Source organism: Hyla sarda, chromosome 3, assembly GCF_029499605.1.
Source record: "Hyla sarda isolate aHylSar1 chromosome 3, aHylSar1.hap1, whole genome shotgun sequence".
NCBI lineage: Eukaryota > Metazoa > Chordata > Amphibia > Anura > Hylidae > Hyla > Hyla sarda.
This window is the reverse complement of record NC_079191.1, coordinates 55,123,117-55,141,144: the sequence shown is the minus strand read 5'-3', so window position 1 is coordinate 55,141,144 and position 18,028 is coordinate 55,123,117. Positions and strand designations below refer to the sequence as shown.

Here is an 18,028-nt window from a genome sequence, read left to right as displayed (position 1 = left end):
ATATATATATATATATATATATATATATATATATATATAAAATTATAGTAATAATAATAAAAAAAAAAAAAAAAAAATATATATAGATATATAGAGATATATAGAGATATATAGATATAGATATATATAGATATATATATATATATATATAGAGAGAGAGAGAGAGAGAGAGAGAGAGAGAGAGAGAGAGAGAGAGAGAGAGAGAGTGAGACTGAGAGACTGACACTTTTCCTGGCTATACAGATATTCAATGGCTACAGTCACTACACGTTAGAAATACATGGAGGTAGTGATTAGCAGGGGCAGAGGATTATACAGAAAAGGAGGGGATTTTGTAAATCCTGCAGGGAAATTGTGAATCATACCTGTAAGTTTCTCAGTGAGTTGCCCTCATACTCCAGAGCGCTGCTGGAGGAAATTATTGGAGCAGTCAGTCATTTTAATCACATAATATCGCTTCTCGCAATCTTTGCCGCCAGATCAGCATTAGGAATCTTTTATTTATCCTATTAATACAGTGTTTTCCAAACAGTGTTTCCCCAGCTGTTGCAAAACTACAACTCCCAGCATGCCCGGACAGCCTTTGGCTGTCCGGGCATGCTGGAAGTTGTAGTTTTGCAACAGCTGGAGACATATTGTTTGGAAAACACTATATTAATACTTGATTTTATCTTTGGGAAATGCCTGAACTATATAAACCTTCTGTATCCACTGCTTAGTACACATTATAGATTTTTCAATTCTGGGATCCCTTTCTACCTTTACCATATGTTTAAAAATTCTGGCTAAAATAGTAAAGATTAAAAAATGTCACATTATTCCTGCATGGTTGGTTTTCTTGCCTGTCTGAATGTTCTTACAAATCGAGACATGGTGGAAACATACGGGCAGGAGAGGAAAGCTGGAGTTACGTTTTAATTGTAGTAAAAAGTGTTACGGGGTGTTTTCCTGAAGATGGACCATTGATGATTATTATTATTTTTTTTTTAATAAAACCCCTTTAATCCCCTTAAAGGGCTACTCCCGTAGAAAACTTATTTTTTTAAATCAACTGGTGCCATAAAGTTAAACAGATTTGTAAATTACTTCTATTAAAAAATCTTAATCCTTCCAATACATTTTATGGGCTGTATACTACAGAGGAAATGCTTTACTTTTTCGATTTCTCTGATGTCATGACCACAGTGCTCTCTGCTGACCTCTGCTGTCCATTTTAGGAACTGTCCAGAGCAGCATATGTTTGCTATGGGGATTTTTTCCTGCTCTGGACAGTTCCTAAAATGGACAGCAGAGGTCAGCAGAGAACACTGTGGTCATGGCATCAGAGAAATCTAAAAAGTAAAGCATTTCCTCTGTAGTATACAGCCCCTAAAATGTATTGGAAGGACTAATCGTTTTTTAATAGAAGTAATTTACTAATCTGTTTAACTTTCTGGCACCAGTTGATTTAAAAAAAAAGTTTTCCACGGGAGTACCCCTTTAAGGACACAGCCGTTTTGGCTTTAAGGATCAGGCCAATTTTATTTTAGCATTTTTTGTTTTTTCCTTCTTGCCTTCTAAAATCCATAACTCTTTTATATTTCCATTCATAGAACCATATGAGGACCAATTGTACTTTGTAATGACATCACTCATTTTACCCTAAATAGTATGGTAAACCCCCCCCCCGCCCCCCCCCCCCCCCGAAAAAAAATTTTGTGCAAGGAAATTTTAACAAAAATCTCAATTTTGCTTTAGAAATGACATGTTATCTTTATTTTGTGGTTTAATACGATTAAAAATCTCAACTTTTTTTTTCCACCTCTAACATTCTAATTTTTTTGTATATGGAGCTGTGTTAGAGCAAATTTTTTGCGCCATGATCTGTAGTCTTTTTTATTTATCTTTTTAGTACCACTTTTGCATATATTTGACACTTTGATCGCTTTTAATTATTAGAATTTTTTTTTTTGCCATGGTATGTAACCAAAAAGCAGAAATTTTGGATTTTTTTTTTTTAACGTTCATGCCATTCACCGTACGGGATCATTAACTTTTATATTTTTTATAGTTCGAACATTTACACATGGGGAGATACCAAATATTTTTTTATTATTTATAATTTTTTACGCTTTTTTTTTTTATTAAAATGGGGGAAAAGTGGTGATTTAAATCTTTATTGGGTGAGGGGCTTTTTCACATTTTTTTTTCACTTTTTCTAAAAACTTTTTTTACATTTATTGTACACTTTATTTAGTCCCCATAGGGGACTATTTATAGCAGTCATTAGATTGTTAATAATGTTCAGTGCTATGCATTAAAGGAAAATTGACAGCCGGTTCACCCGCATTAAACCCAATACACCGGATCATCTGTGTATTGGCAAAACAAAGCAGCACACCAGCATTCCGATGCAAAAAATAGTAATATTTATTCACTACATTTCTACTCATTCAGTAAAGGTCTTTTTCAAGGGTAATAGTGTGGGTAAACAGGATTGAATTGATTTATAGCTTACTTGGATAGGCAATGCCATTCTGGCTATACAGGGTGTATTAGCCTCTAATACATAATATCTATAATATGTAAATGTCCTTTGTGCAATGGAGGTGCGACCTATCATACTAAACATCCCTGCCTCTGTCCCCTCTGCTCCGTTATGCCCATCATTCTCATAAATATTAATGAACCCCTTCGCCCATGTGAGTGCGGGGTTGGTGGGGATATCGGAGCAGAGGGGATGGAGGCAGGGATGCTGGGTATGACTGGTCCCACCTCCATTAAGCAAAGGACCTGGAATACCCAGCAGGCTAATGCACACTGTCGTATGGAACGGTGGTGCCAATCCGGGTAAGAAATACATATTAATCCTATTTACCTGTTATATAACCCTGTGGGTTTAGTGTGGATGAGCCGGTGGTCAGTTTTCCTTTAACTAGACAGAATTTTGACCCAAAGCGTAAAAGAAAATTAACTATATACATGAACATGTGGGTGCCACTGCCAGTCCGGATGCGATGACACCAATGCTCCTATATGCTTTCAGGCTTAGTAGAAAAGTTGGCCTCCTCTTATCTACACCAGTACTTACATGAACATCACAATGCCGGTAAGACTAATTATTATTAATTATATCAATATTTGTGCCACACCAGCCCCAAGGCCCATTAGGTCAGAACAGAATGCAGCTGCTTGGCCTGCCTTCTCTCCCACCCGCTGCCTCATCTGCCTGCTTGCACACTGCAGGGGACATGTCCTACGACTGTTGGTAATTATCAAGATTTATGGGCGCTGAATTTGTAGTTATACATTTTGGAGTGGAATTCCTGTTTAAAGAGAACCTGCTAACACTTTAATGCTGCCTGAACCACAAGTCATTGTGGTGCTCCCCAGTGCATTCTCCCTGCCTCAGTTGCCTGAATTAATAGATTTCTCCCTTTATAAAACAATGTTCCCGTTGTTACAGGGGGTTATCCAGGATTAGAAAAATAAAGCTGATATTATAAAACCACACCACCTCTGTCCTCAGGTTGTGTGTGATATTGCAGCTCAGTTCCTTTTAAGTGAATGAAGCCAAGTTGTAGTACCACACACAACCTACAGACAGGTGTTGTGCTGTATTTGGAAGAAGTCAGCTCTCTTTTTCTAATCCTAGATAACCCTTTTAACGCGATACATTAGTCCATAGTACCTACAAAAGAAATAGTATATGTAATTGATTTGCATTTCCTAAATGGGTGTTTTGCATAAAATTTTGCACCAAAGTTCCCCAGGTCTTACTGCCGATGCAGTCGTGAAATGTTGCTCTAGGAGTTATGTATGAAAAAATTGCAGGCAGAACATTTAGAGTAGAACTACTGTGATTTTTCACAAACCATAACTAGTTTTGGTGAATGGCTGCCGATGGGACAGTCTTTTTTTAATACAGAGAACAATTTAGAAAAGTAGGATAGCCTGTCTCCATGGAGCTTGCTCTCAAAGATTACAGGGCAGGTAGTCACCACACAGAAGAGTGCAGGGCAGTCATGGGTAAAGTAGTTTATTAGGTTACAATGGGGATCATGTGATTAAAAAGTACCTGTCACCAAATAAACTGTTCTCAACTACCTCAGGCTATGTTCCCTAACTACTCCTAACACCCCTCCTGCCTTCAAAAACAATTTCAGAGCTTTAAAAAGCTGTGTTATCATACCTTTCTTCTTGCTCACATAGTGAAATTTCCCAGCAGGAGAAAGTGGGCATTTCCCAGCAGGCATGACATCACTGGAGCCTTCTGGGGGACCACTTCTGCCCTCACTTTGTTGCAGCATTGTGATGAATAGAAGACCTCAGCAACACAGACTGAAACATGCACAGAGCCTATCAGTAAGGCTCTCCTGCAGCTTTGTCTGTGTGGCTTTCTGTGAGAATCTGTGAAGCTTTCACTTTCTGTGTAGCTGTCAATCAAGCTCCATGCAGAGAAACACTTACTGAGTTTGGACTCCTGCCAGGCCGGGAGGAGACCAAACTCACTGTATTAATTGTGGCAGGGAACAGAACATAGCCACCTAGCCGTTTTTTATATTGCATTATAATCATATTTATGTTGATAATTTTAAAAGCAAGTGAAAAGGAAAGTGTCTTCCAATTACACAAGGAACACTATATTAAAAGTTTTATTTGGTGACAGGTACTCTTTAACTTTTGGGACCGTCATTTCAGCCTGTGGAGGAAGCAGAGGAAGCAAAGGAACATGCAGTCGGCACACACATTAGAAGTTTAATAAATAAAGGGGAGGATGGATTGAAAAAAATATTTATAGGTGGGAGAACCCTTTTAAACAGGACCCAAAAAATTAGATTGCATCATCATTAAATAGTTTGGGATATCATGACCGCACACCTTTATTTATTTATTTTTTTTGTTCACACTGAGGAATTGGAGAGGAAATCAAGCAGAAATTTTCTGCCTCAAAATATTGTTACTTTTCCACAAGAACTCACAGAGAATTTGCGCGGAATTCCACACGCGGAAATGAAAATTTTCAAGCGGAGGAGGAGAAGAGTGTATATGTATGTATGTATATATATATATATATATATATATATATATATATATATATATATATATATTATCCTCTTTTTTATTTTTCATGTGGAAATTCCGCGCCATTTCCGCACCAATTCCGCGTGGAAATGATTCTGACTGAAAAAGAAAAATTAACCTCTATGGGAGAACGACGCTGATTCCGCCTGAAAGAAAGAACGTGTTCTTTCTTCAAGCAGAACAGACATCCTCATCAGAATTCTGCTTGAGGAAATTCCTCAGTGTGAACTGAGGGGCAGAAATTCTGCACAGCTCTATGGGGATTTTCACTGCTGAATGAATTGGAGAGGAAAAAGCAGCAGAATTGGAAATTCCTCTCCAATTCCTCAGTGGGAACATACCCTTACAGTTGCTCGATGGGTTCTACCGTTCCCTAGATATGAGAGTTTTTTAGTTTGACAATTCACAGAATCAGAATCAGATGGGTGTTAACTTGATTTTAATAATCATACAGTCAGGGGGTGTGTATTAGACAAACACGCCCCTGTTATGGAAGCCAAATAGTTAATAGTAACTGGATGATTAAGTACCAGAAAAACAAGGATTCTATGAGCAAGACCATGAGATGGTTGTATGTGGAGGGGGGAGAAGACCAACCTTGAGAGAGGAGACAATTAGTTTCTTTTGGATCTGGGACGGTGTCCAATGATTGAGGGCTGGGGGATGTTTTCTTGTGATCGTGTGAGAAAATGCTGTGTATGTATTTTAAAACAATATAATCTATGATGTATATCTAGTGTATAAAAGGTGGGTAGCCATTTTCAATAAACAGATCAGCACATTACTGACTTCATACCAGCTTTTCTGTTTATTCATTAATGTGGCTTTTCTCATTTGGCCAAATCATACCTCTCATCCTAGTTTGAACCCACACAGGTGACCTGTCAGTGGATGTTTATCCAGATCACCCCACAATGTACAACATTCACACCCACTGACCGAACATTCCCGCCCATCACCCGTCACTCCCATTCCTGAATAAGTTCACGCCTATGTGACAACCTTTTACATAGTTACATAGTTAGTATGGTTGAAAAAAGACATACGTCCATCAAGTCCAACCAGGGAATTGAAGGGAAGGGTGTAAGGGGATAAGGGGAAGGGATGTAGTTTTATAATTCTGCATAAGCATTAATGTTGTTTTGTTCCAGGAATGTATCTAACCCTGTTTTAAAGCTGTTAATTGTTCCTGCTGTGACCAGTTCCTGAGGTAGACCGTTCCATAAATTCACAGTCCTCACGGTAAAGAAGGCGTGTCGCCCCTTTAGACTAAACCTTTTCTTCTCCAGACGGAGGGAGTGCCCCCTCGTCCTTTGGGGGGGTTTAACCTGGAACAGTTTTTCTCCATATTTTTTGTATGGGCCATTTATATACTTATATACGTTTATCATATCCCCCTTAAACGTCTCTTCTCAAGACTAAACAATTGTAACTCCTTTAATCGCTCCTCATAGCTAAGATGTTCCATGCCCCATATTAGTTTAGTCGCACGTCTCTGCACCCTTTCCAACTCTGCAGTGTCCCTTTTATGAACAGGCGACCAAAACTGAACAGCATATTCCAGGTGAGGCCGTACCAATGCTTTATAAAGGGGGAGTATTATGTCAGATTGGTTTGACAACTTCTATCCTTAGTAAACCCATGCTAGCTATCACTTATAATACTATTATCCCCTATGTATTCCTGTATGTAATCCCTTATAAGTCCTTCAAACAATTTACCCACAATGCACGTTAGACTTACTGGTCTATAATTGCCTGGCGAAGACCTAGAAGCCCTTCTTGAAGATTGGTACCACATTCGCCTTGCGCCAGTCCCTTGGCACAATACCAGACACCAGAGAATCTCTAAATATCATGAACAAGGGTACAGATATTACTGAACTTACCTCTCTAAGAACTCTTGGGTGTAGTCCATCCGGCCCTGTGATCAGGGTACCCCAAGCTATTTAATGACAGTAAAATCTCAATTATTTTGGATTGACCACAGGTTTTCTTTAGGTCCTTGCACCATCATGAAGAACTGCAGAAGATATAACTACTTGAAGCGACATGGGGGGGGGGGGAGATTTATCAAAATCTGTCCAGAGGAAAAGTTGCAGAGTTGCCCATATAACCAATCATCTCACTTCTTTAATTTTTGAAAAGGCCTCTGAAATATCAAAGAAGCGATCTGATTGGTTGCTATGGGAAACTCGGCAACTTTTCCGCTGGACAGGTTTTGATAAATCTCCCCCATGGTTCGTACATTTTATGTGCACTTAGTGATGACTGTATAATTGTCCGACTCCTTGATAACTGATAAATTATATTGAACATACAAATTAAAATCCCAAAGTCTATTTAGTGGAAAGACATATACGAAGCAAAACAGAAAGCCGTCGTGCTGACTTGTTCTCACGCCGTGCAGCTAATCATCGGCCTATGATAAACCACAGTGGTTGGTCTGTCATTATGCGCACAGTGTGAGCCACCATGTCATCCTGCTCTAGTGTTGCGTTCATGTTATTTAATCTTTAGGACAGCATTGATTTTAATATATCGATTAGCTGAAGATATTTTTTGTTCATTCTCTCTCACCATAAACCCCTGCTGTTGTTCCACAGTAATGTTGTGTCATTGTACAGCAGCATAGCATAAATATGGCTCCTTGTCAGACCCCTCGGTTGCATGTGGTTGGCCATTTCATAGCTTTCTTAATTTCTTTATCATAGACAAATTTTGTGTGAGCTTAAAGGGGTACTCTGCCCCTAAACATCTTATCCCCTATTCAAAGGATAAGGGATAATATGTCTGATTGCGGGGGTCCTGCCACTGGAGACACCTGCGATCTCTGCTGTGGCACCTCAGACATCTGGTGCATGGAGCGAACTTCGCTTCGTGCCGAATGACTGGCGATGCGGAGGCTCGTGACGCCACGCCCCTTCCCATAGACTTGCATTGAGGAGGCGTGTCCGTGACGTCATGAGCGGGGCGTAACCGTGACGTCACGAGCCTCCGGCGCTGCACCCAACACTCATAAACGAACGCCGGGTGCAGCAGGGAGATTGCGGGGGTCCCCAGTGGTCCCCAATCAGACATCTTATCCCCTGTCCTTTGGATAGGGGATAAGATGTCTAGGAGCGGAGTACCCCTTTAAACCCCTTTAAATTCTTTGTAGTAGTGATAAGTGACAGTAGTTTACAAGGACACGGATAGTCTTGTGAATATTCCTGGGATGAATCTTTAGTAATGGTCAGTGGGTTTAGTTTTAGATGATACTATACATGCACTGGACACTTTTATTTGGTACACCTGTTCAGTTGCTTGATAACACAAATCAGCCAATTACATGTCAGCATGCCTACATTTAAGCATGTAGATGTGGTCAAGACAACTTGCTGAAATTCAAAATGATGATTAGAATAGGGACAAAAAGATATTTAAGTCACTCTGAACGTGGCTGTATTTTTGGTGCCAGGTGGGCTGTTCTGAGTATTTCAGACTGCTGATCTACTGGGTTTTTCATGCACAAGTGTCTCTAGGAATTATATGAATGGTTTGAAAAAAGGGAAAATATTCAGTCAGTGGCAGTTGTGTGGAAAATATCTTACTGTCTGAAAAGAATGGGAAGGCAGGTTTGAGATGACAGAAAACCAACAGTAACTCAAATAATAACTGAATACAACCAAGGTACGCGGAATACACTCTAGTTACGCACAACACAATGAACCTTGAAGCAGATGGGCTACAGCAGCAGACCACCACACCGGGTGCCACTCCTGTCATCTAAAAACAGGAAAGTGAGGCTACAATCCACACAGGCTCAACAAAATAAGACAATGGAAGACTGGAAGAACATTGCTTGGTCTGATTAGTCTCCATTCCATGATAAATATATAGAAAATGTCCCTGTGACTCAGGAGATCAGTCATGTACCCCCTCCTCACAATCCTGGATCTTGCTGTAAATTGGCTGCAGCAGGATCCTCCTCCTCTGCCTGTCTGTAGTAGAACATAAAAATTCTTAAAGAGGTTTCACTACAAAGATAAATTGGTCTAAACGGTTGCATTGTTTCAAATGAAACATAGTTTTTTCTTCTTCTTTATTTACTGTTTGAGATATATACTTATACTCTGTGTCTTTTTAGTTTTTCCCTGTTGCTCTTGGTTACAACCAAGTTTATCTGCATATGTTGCTCCTTAGTCTCTACTGTGTATACTGTGATGGGACAAATTTGTGATCAATTCACCTTTAAAATTCGTGATCAATTTTATGGCCACACAATGTAACAGATCACAGGATCGTTTCTGCAGCGTGCTGTCGGCCGCATGTCCCCTATTTACGCAGGGCAACATGAGGCTGATATTTATCATTTAAATGGCCGCACAAAAAATCCAATCAGCCAACAAACAAGTGTGTTCTCGTACATCGGCTGTAAGAACATGCGTGTTTGTGAGCATGTGTATGACAAAATTAAGAGAATTGACTGTTGTCAACAAGTGTTGAAGATGTTTGGCCACCTTTACCGCGACAGCAATCTGATTTTTTTTTTACTATCTATTTTCTCAAGTAGTCACTTTCTTTTGTTTTTTAGTGTGAAGTAAAACTTGCTCCAAAAAGATCACGCTTAGAGATCCGATCTGGTGAAGAAGAATATGGAGACCAAGACTCTGATTTTGATGACGAGATGTCTGCCAAAGACAGATATTTGTCTTACATCAAGCAAGGCCTGTACTTTGCCACAGAGATGGAACGCTTTGCCCCTCCTCGTAAACGTCCTCGAACCATTACAAAAACGTACAGGCTTGTCAGCTTGAGGTCCACAACACCAGAAGAACTTTACCAGAGGAAGGTGTGTTGAGGTTTAGCCGACTATTATTTTCTTTTTTTTACCATTAGATTTTTATTGCTGTGGATGGTGAAGCTTATATTTATTTGTTACTTTCTCATGTGATTAAAATGTCCTTTACTGATCATGAGATAATGTATATTCTTCTTTGTAAGCAAATATAACAGAAGTATTATCCTAATTTCAATTGATATTTGAACTCTGTAAGTCTCCAGGTTTTATCCTCATTTCTCTTGAGATATAAAAACCATCCGTTTTTCTCCATTGTTCATGATCTGTATGTTTCATTAGGAAACATGGATACTTGACAACTTTGATAAAGGTAAAATTTGGACATTAAAGGGGTACTCCGCTCCTAGACATTTTATCTCCTATCCAAAGGATAGGGGATAAGATGTCTGATCGCAGGGGTGCGCCGCTGGGGACCACCGTGATCTCGGCTGCGGCACCCTAGACATCCAGTGCACAGAGCAAACTTCGCTCCGTGCCAGATGGCTGGCGATGCGGGGCGGAGGCTCGTGATGTCACACCCTCCTCGTGACTTCACGGCCATGCCCCCTCAATGCAAGTCTATGAGAGGGGGAGTGACGGCCGTCATGCCCCCTCCCATAGACTTGCATTAAAGGTTGTGACATCACGATCCTCCAGCGCTGCACTAGGCGCTCTAAACGAACACCTGGTGCAGCAGGGAGTTTGTGGGGGTCCCCAGCGGCAGGACCCCCCGCAATCAGACATCTTATCCCCTATCCTTTGGATAGGGGATAAGAAGTCTAGGGGCAGAGTACCCCTTTAAGGCTCCTCCCTGGAAGTGCTCAGGGAACACCACCAAACAACCCCTTTTAGGTGGGGATTGCATAAACCCCTCCTATTTGCAGCCTGGTTCTGCGAATTGTCCCACCAACATAATCATGAAGTGATAAGATAATAGATAACTGTTTCCCTCAGTAATATTCAATATTGGCATTCTTGTTTCAGATTGATAATGAAGAGTACGGAGAAGCTTTATCCTTGGCACATGCATATGGACTGGATACAGACTTGGTTTACCAGAGACAGTGGAGAAAATCAGCTGTCAACGTCGCTACGATTCAGGACTATTTGGTATGTTATTTTATTGTTAACTCGCAGTTGGCATTAAGGTTATATTCTGGATATGCTGCAGGTTGGTTGTGTAGATTTTGACTTCCTTATTTATCTGTAAATCTGCAGCATAACCACTTTATGTGAACATACCCTGTTACATGTACATCACCTTTGACCGCTTTCCAAGCATTTCTGATAACCGAAAGTGTTCGAGACACAAGTTTTTTTTATTTAATAATTACTATTTTAATGTCATCTGTTTCTTATTTAAGGTCATAGTGACGAAATATGAACATGACCTAATAGATTAGGGTATGATAATGTTTACTGGCTAGGATTATGTAGATACCATTGGTAAGTTGCTGGGGTGTAACTATGAGCCCCAGGGAAAACTTTGGACCTGGGCACAGTCCCCTCCCAATAACTGCAATTACAGTTACATCAAATGACTCCTGGATGGTGTCGTCTTGGAATTATTTATTTTTTTCCTTCCGTCTCTGCCTCACCACTCCGGTGCCGGTGCTGCTGGGTCCCTACCTGTGAGCACTGCACTACCGGCATGTCTACAAGCTGGAGTAAAGTCGATACCATGTTGACTCTGTGCTGTGTCTACAGGGGATCGCTGAAGCCAGTGTTGTGAGTGGGCCCCCCTGGTGTATGTGCCCAGTCACAACTGTAACCCCCCATTACTAATCTACTGCCCAGTCCAGTGTCATTCAGCACCAGTTTTCCAGTGCCTTATAACGGTCCATGATTTATTGAATAGAAAAAACATAAGAGGCAACACTTGATGTACTGACAATAATTACTGCCGAAATTTATAGTTACCTCTTCTTCAGCATTGGATTTTCCGCTTTTGCTGTAAAATATGCACCGAAGGGGGGAGCAGAAAAATGTATAAAAAAAATTAAACGTAAAAAATTATCTGACAAGCAACATACAGGACAAAAATGCTGACGCGTCTCGTGCCGGTATGACCCTTAATTATGGCATCACACGTGTTTCCAGGTTAGGTGTGGTATTACAGTTGAGTTCCATTGAAGTAAATTGAAGCCAATTTGTAACACAACCTTATGGAGAGGTGTGGCACTCTTTTTGGAAGAAGTTAGCTCTGTTTTCTGCTGCTAATGTCTTGGTGCTAGATACCACAGGACACCTTTAGAACTCTTGTGGAGTCCAGGCCTTAATGGGTCAGAGATTTTTTGGTGATACAAGGTGATGTTTGGTGATCCACAATATTAGGCAGGTGGCTTTAAAGGGGTACTCCACTGCTCAGCGTTAGGAACAAAATGTTCCGAACACTTAGAGCTGGCGCCGGGAGCTCGTGATGTCATAGCCCCGCCCCTCATGATGTCATACCATACCTCCTCAATGCAAGTCTATGGAAGGGGGCATGACAGCCATCACGCCCCCTTCCATAGACTTGCATTGAGGAGGTATGGTGTCACATCCAGAGGGGCGGGGCTATGACATCATGAGCCCCCGGCGCCGGCTCTAAGCGTTCGGAACATTTTGTTCCAAACGCTGAGCAGCGGAGTACCCCTTTAATCTTATGGCTGAGATCTAGTGCACTTGTTTATTACATTATCAGTGCACATTTATTACTATCACAGAGTGGTAATTCTGACAATTACTAAATGAGCTTGTTACATATATCTCAGTTCCTTGATCGCTTTGATAATCAGTTTTTGTATGGATAATAAGCGCTTGTAAAGCCCTCATTATTTTGTTCCTCGTTTTGTATGTTCCTTATTGTTGAGAATTGCAAAACATCCAGGTGATTTTTTTTTCTATCAGTACATTTGACCTTGTACAAAATTAATTTCAGTGAATGTATTCATTTTTCCTTTGTGATTCTATTCCTTCCTATTTATTACAGGCTAATGATGGGCACGTAATTAGCTTATACAAATCAGTCAGGAAGAAATTACAGCTTTACAAATTCCCTGCATACAAAATAGATTAGTGCAAAGTATAAAAGAGCTTATCCTGGAGTACGGAGCCCAAGCATTGGAAATGCAGTGATGATGTGTTGTACATCCTCAGTAGTCACGCTATCCCGTACAACATGAGACGGTGGAGGCCAATCAATAGATCTGATGGGACGACATCATCTCGGCAGGAAAATAAACATAAGCGTTGAGTGTTGGGGGATTTAAAGTGTACCGGTCATATCACAGAAAAAACAATCCTTATAGGTTACTCACTTTTTTACATGTCTTTTTTTTGTGTCTTCCTTCAGTTTTTGGTTCACAAATCCCTCTATTCTGCTTCTCACTCATTCTGACATCCACTGCTCAGGAAAGGGTGTGTCCAAGGCAAACATTGAGCTGCCCTCACTCACCATCCATTAAATTCCTCCCTGAGTCTGCTGCGCTGTGCTCGGTCTCTTCATCCAATTACTGCAGGAGATAAAAAGGAGATAAAAAAGTACAACATGTACATATGTACAACGTATGACACGTTTTTGATTCTAACAGTGGCCATTTAATGTATCATTGTCATTTAAATAACATTGTATGAACATGTCAAGGGTTTTGATCTGTTGGGGTTCTGCTAAGCCAGTGTTTCCCAACCAGGTGTTGGTGCTGCAGTTTTCTTATTTTGGTTGAGATGATAAAATGAGCTGAACAAACAAACTAAATGGCCTAAAAAATAAATTGGAAGTCTTTTTTTAGTTTTTATTTATTTATTTTTTATAAGCATGAAAAAGTATTTTTGGAGGCTGAAAACTTGGATCGAAAAAAAAAAAATATGCCAGTAGCGACAACATTTTGTGCACTTTTAGACTGTCTAGTCTAAGTGTACACCATCGATTAGTGTAGTTTATGTAAAGGACAGTAACAGCTTTGAGTGTAGTGTTTGATCACTGCACCTGTTCAACTAATTAAGCTGCTTGTGGATGTGAACTCATAAAGCTTATAAGTGGGTTGGAGCTAGTTCACACTCTGTGCAGTTTGGATGTGTTTTCCTATTCAAAATGCTATATATATTTTGCGAAATATTGCTATGAGGTAAAAGGGATTTGACCTATAATCACAATTTGACTGAGTTTACACAGTCTATCCTTACTGTATTTTTCATACATTCTTACAACATTTTGGCAGTTTTTTCAGCATTTTTCCAAAATTGTGGTAATAAGGAAATCTCTTTACTGTGATTTGCACAATTAACCCTTTCCTGCAAATGGACATATATTTAAGTCCTCTGCCCTGCTCTGAATGTATGAAGCATGCTCATCAGGTGGGATCCGGTTGCTATAAGCAACCCACGGCTAATGCGGAACAACACCGCTCAAGCCGATGTCCTACATTAACTCTTTAGACACTGCAATCAAAGTTGGTTTTGGTGTCTTCATTCGATTAATTCCGTTCCCTGTTAGCTCAGCGAACTGATTGGGACTACCGCGACTAAATCGTGGTGTCCCAATTAGCCTACTGGACGTCGGGAGGTCTCTTACCTTCCTCCGTGCTTTCCGATTGATGCTCCAATGTTGCAGCCAGCCATGGCAGCCTGTAGCAATGGATCGCTGATAATACTGATTAATGCTGTTCTATTAATGTATGCAGTCTAAAGAGAACATGAAAAAGTCCTCTATGGGGACCAAAAAAAGTGTAAAAACAGCCTCAGGAGATGTGCACATCTACTATATAAACTTATCCCATAGAGACAGCGGCAGTATACAGATCTGGATGAGGAGGGTCAAAAATGTAACAGGAGGGGATCTGGTAAGTGACAATGTCAATCTGTAGCACACAGGAAGTCAGCTGACCCAGGACTTTGATTTGATAGATTAAAGTAATTTTCTGTGAGTCGGACTGGTGTTTAGAAAACCAAGTAAGAGTAAGGAAACACATAAACAATAAAACCAAAAAGAAACCCTGACTGCTTCATTAAGCTCTATTACATGTTGCTGCTTATTATATTGGATCAAACTCTGTGACAGTTTCCCATTTGAACTTAATCAGAATCCATTGGCACAGTTTTGAGGCACAGACTCATATTTTATAGGGGTACTCTGGTGAAAAAATGTTTTTTCAAATCAACTGGGGCCAGGGAATTATACAGATTTGCAAATTACAATAACTTCCTCTGGAGCATGCAGCAGCTGATAAGTACTGGAAGGATTAAGATTGGTAGATAGAAGTGATTTACAAATTAATATAATTTTCTGGCCCCAGTGGATTTGAAAATATTTTTTTTCCCACCGTTGTACCCTTTCACCCATATTTATAAAGCCACTTCCCTTTGTCATACTCTGCAGAAAAAGTGTCTGAAACACATAATTCGTTTGCATACACACACAGACTGGATCTGTAATTACAGATTTATAGGTTTTACAAGGCAATCCCTTTATTAACATGCTAATCAAGAATACATAAATATTGCCTTGTAGAATCTGGTGGGAATCTGATGTATGTGAATGCACCCTAAATGTAGTGCACAGTATGTAATTCAGTTTCTTGGTTGCAAATTGTGCCAGAATTCTGTTGCCTTTTAAATAATTAATTTGCCACGTTGTGTTCTACTGTATGAATGTCATCATTATCTTTCGCAGTTCCAAATTGTAACTTAAAATGTTTTTACTCCAGAGTAAAATTAAGAAGAGATCTTGGGTCCTGCACGAATGTCTGGAAAGAGTCCCTGAGAATGTGGATGCCGCCAAGGAATTGCTGATGTTTGGCCTTAAGGGAACAGATCTGGAGGCACTTGTTGCCATAGGCAATGGAGAAGACGGAGGAAGGTGCGTTGTGTTACAAGTCATGTATGAAAATACGGATAATTTGCCGTACCGCAGACTTAATGTTTTTATTTAGTGAGCTGCGTGCAGAGCTCTTGTAAGAAGTCTCAGGAGAGAAGTGCGGAGCTCGGGCCAGCGGTGTTGCTCCTTGCCATTTGCATATTCCTACACAGATGCCGGCAGTTCACTTGTGAATCCTATCTTCTGATTAATGATCTCGAGCCCAAGACGCCGCAGTGAAGTGCCTTATTCCTTAACATGTTAATGCATGCGTAAATTCATTTACCAATCTTCAATCTCGCCCGTTCTAATTATCCCTTTCCTATCTGATGGTTATGCTAATTAGCATACTTCACTAGAATGTTGGGTAATAATATGCCGTTGCTCGAGCTCTTTGATTCGGAGCAATGTATTATCATTACAGTGGGCACTCTCCCAACATCTTCCGAGCAGCTCCGCCGCTCCCCTGTTGCTTTTTGATAACCATTTAAAGTGTGGGTTTTAATGCATAATATATGCAGCCGCTCTTTAGTGGAAATAGCCTGTGTCTAAGTGGAGAAGCCAACTGCTATTTCTCCACGAGGCATACGACTGCCACAAACAAGACTTTTATGCTTTACAGGTTTTGGGTTGTAATACTGAAGTGATGCACCATTTTCAAATTAAGGAGCGCCAGGTGCCCGCTTCCACACTGTCTTTCCATTTATGTATTACATGCTAATGTGCACTTATGGGTGTTTTTACTTCTCAAATTTCAGCTGCACCTTTCTCCCGGGAGACCGCTAGATTTGCCTTTCCAACTTCTAACAAAACCTGACATGTCTGTGTTAAGGTGCCCATTAGAGAGAGAGCATTAGATTCGGAAATGGCTTCATAGAGTCAGGAATTGCGGCGCTGAACCAGGCATGGAGACGTGAAGGTGAGTTGAAGCAACTTAAATGTATTACCCACAATGCAACGTGTTTCGCAGCACACCTGCAGCTTCATCAGGCATGGCAATAGCCATGCCTGATGAAGCTGCAGGTGTGCAGCGAAACGAGTTGCATTGTGGGTAATACATTTAAGTTTGTTCAACCCACCTTCACGTCTCCATGCCTGGTTCAGCGCCGCAATTCCTGACTCTATGAAGCCATTTCCGAATCTAATGCTCTACAACCCAGGAATGCTGCAAACAGGCTCTTGTTTATTTACATGCTTTCACCATTGTTGTGTATGATGGTACACAACAATCTCTGGTAAGCAGTGACTCGCGTCCCCCCCCCCCCCACTCCCCAGGTATCCTTCTAGTCAAGCGATACTTCACAAGGAGCGCCGTTCCTCTTATTTCATTAGAGATAGAAGAAACTACACTAAGGCCATCCGAAACGGAAACAAGTGGATCGGCTGTTGATTGATTTAGTTTGCAAAAATGAGTATCACCTTCATAGTGCCCTAAAAAATCCATAATGACAGGTTGATGGGACTAGTCTTGTCTAATAGCGATCTATCCTATCAATTTCTTACACTTTTATGTGGTGCAGAATAGGAGTATGTACTCCAATGTCCTCCTTATCCAGGAGATATTACTAATATAGATTTTTTTTTTTTCACGGCTATGTGTCTATGATATTTTTTACCTACACAGTGGAGCTTGTTTAGTTAGACACACCCCTTCCATTCATGTCTATGGGAGGGGGCGTGATGGCAGTCACGCCCCCTCCCATAGACATGAATGGAGGGGCATGGGGTGACATCACTCGGGTGCGTGGCCGTGAAGTCACGTCCCCGTTTCGGAGGCAGTGCCTGGCACAGAATGCCAGGGGCAGCACCAAGACCATGGGGGTCCCCAGTGGCGGGACCCCCTGCAATCATACATCTTATCCCCTATCCTTTGGATAGGGGATAAGATGTATAAACCTGGAATAACCCTTTAATATTGATACAGGTTATGTTTTACAAATTAGTGGAGAATAAATTTTGGGAAACAGTAAGGCCAGATTAACAGTATGAAATATCAGTTCTGAAAAATTCCGGGTGGACACTACGTGCACAGGAGACGCTGACTGATTTTAGGGACGCTCTGACATGCTCTATTTCCATAGGATTTTTAATTTACATGTGCACAGTGCAGCAGAATCCCATTGAAAACAATGTGAGGCTTCTGCATGGGAATTTCAGAGTGGAATTTCTCTGTGGTGTAAATGTGACCTAATAGTTTATTCCTTGTACTCCTTGAGTTTAAGTTAGATATTCCTACAATTATATCAACCTTTTCTGAGCAACCAGAGCACTAATTTTTGCAGACTAAACGACCGATCTGATAGTATCGCT

At 40.6% G+C, this 18,028-nt stretch overlaps 1 protein-coding gene across 3 annotated transcripts in view; it reads left to right on the top strand.

Annotated features, from left to right (window-relative positions):
• Positions 1-18,028, top strand: part of NBAS (NBAS subunit of NRZ tethering complex) — a 701,350-nt gene that overhangs the window by 123,499 nt on the left and 559,823 nt on the right. For all 3 annotated transcript variants that reach the window (XM_056564221.1, XM_056564220.1, XM_056564222.1), the window contains 3 exons: positions 9,640-9,897; positions 10,870-10,995; positions 15,570-15,721. In XM_056564221.1, the coding sequence (XP_056420196.1) occupies positions 9,640-9,897; positions 10,870-10,995; positions 15,570-15,721 (536 nt within the window). The remainder of the gene's footprint in view (positions 1-9,639; positions 9,898-10,869; positions 10,996-15,569; positions 15,722-18,028) is intronic.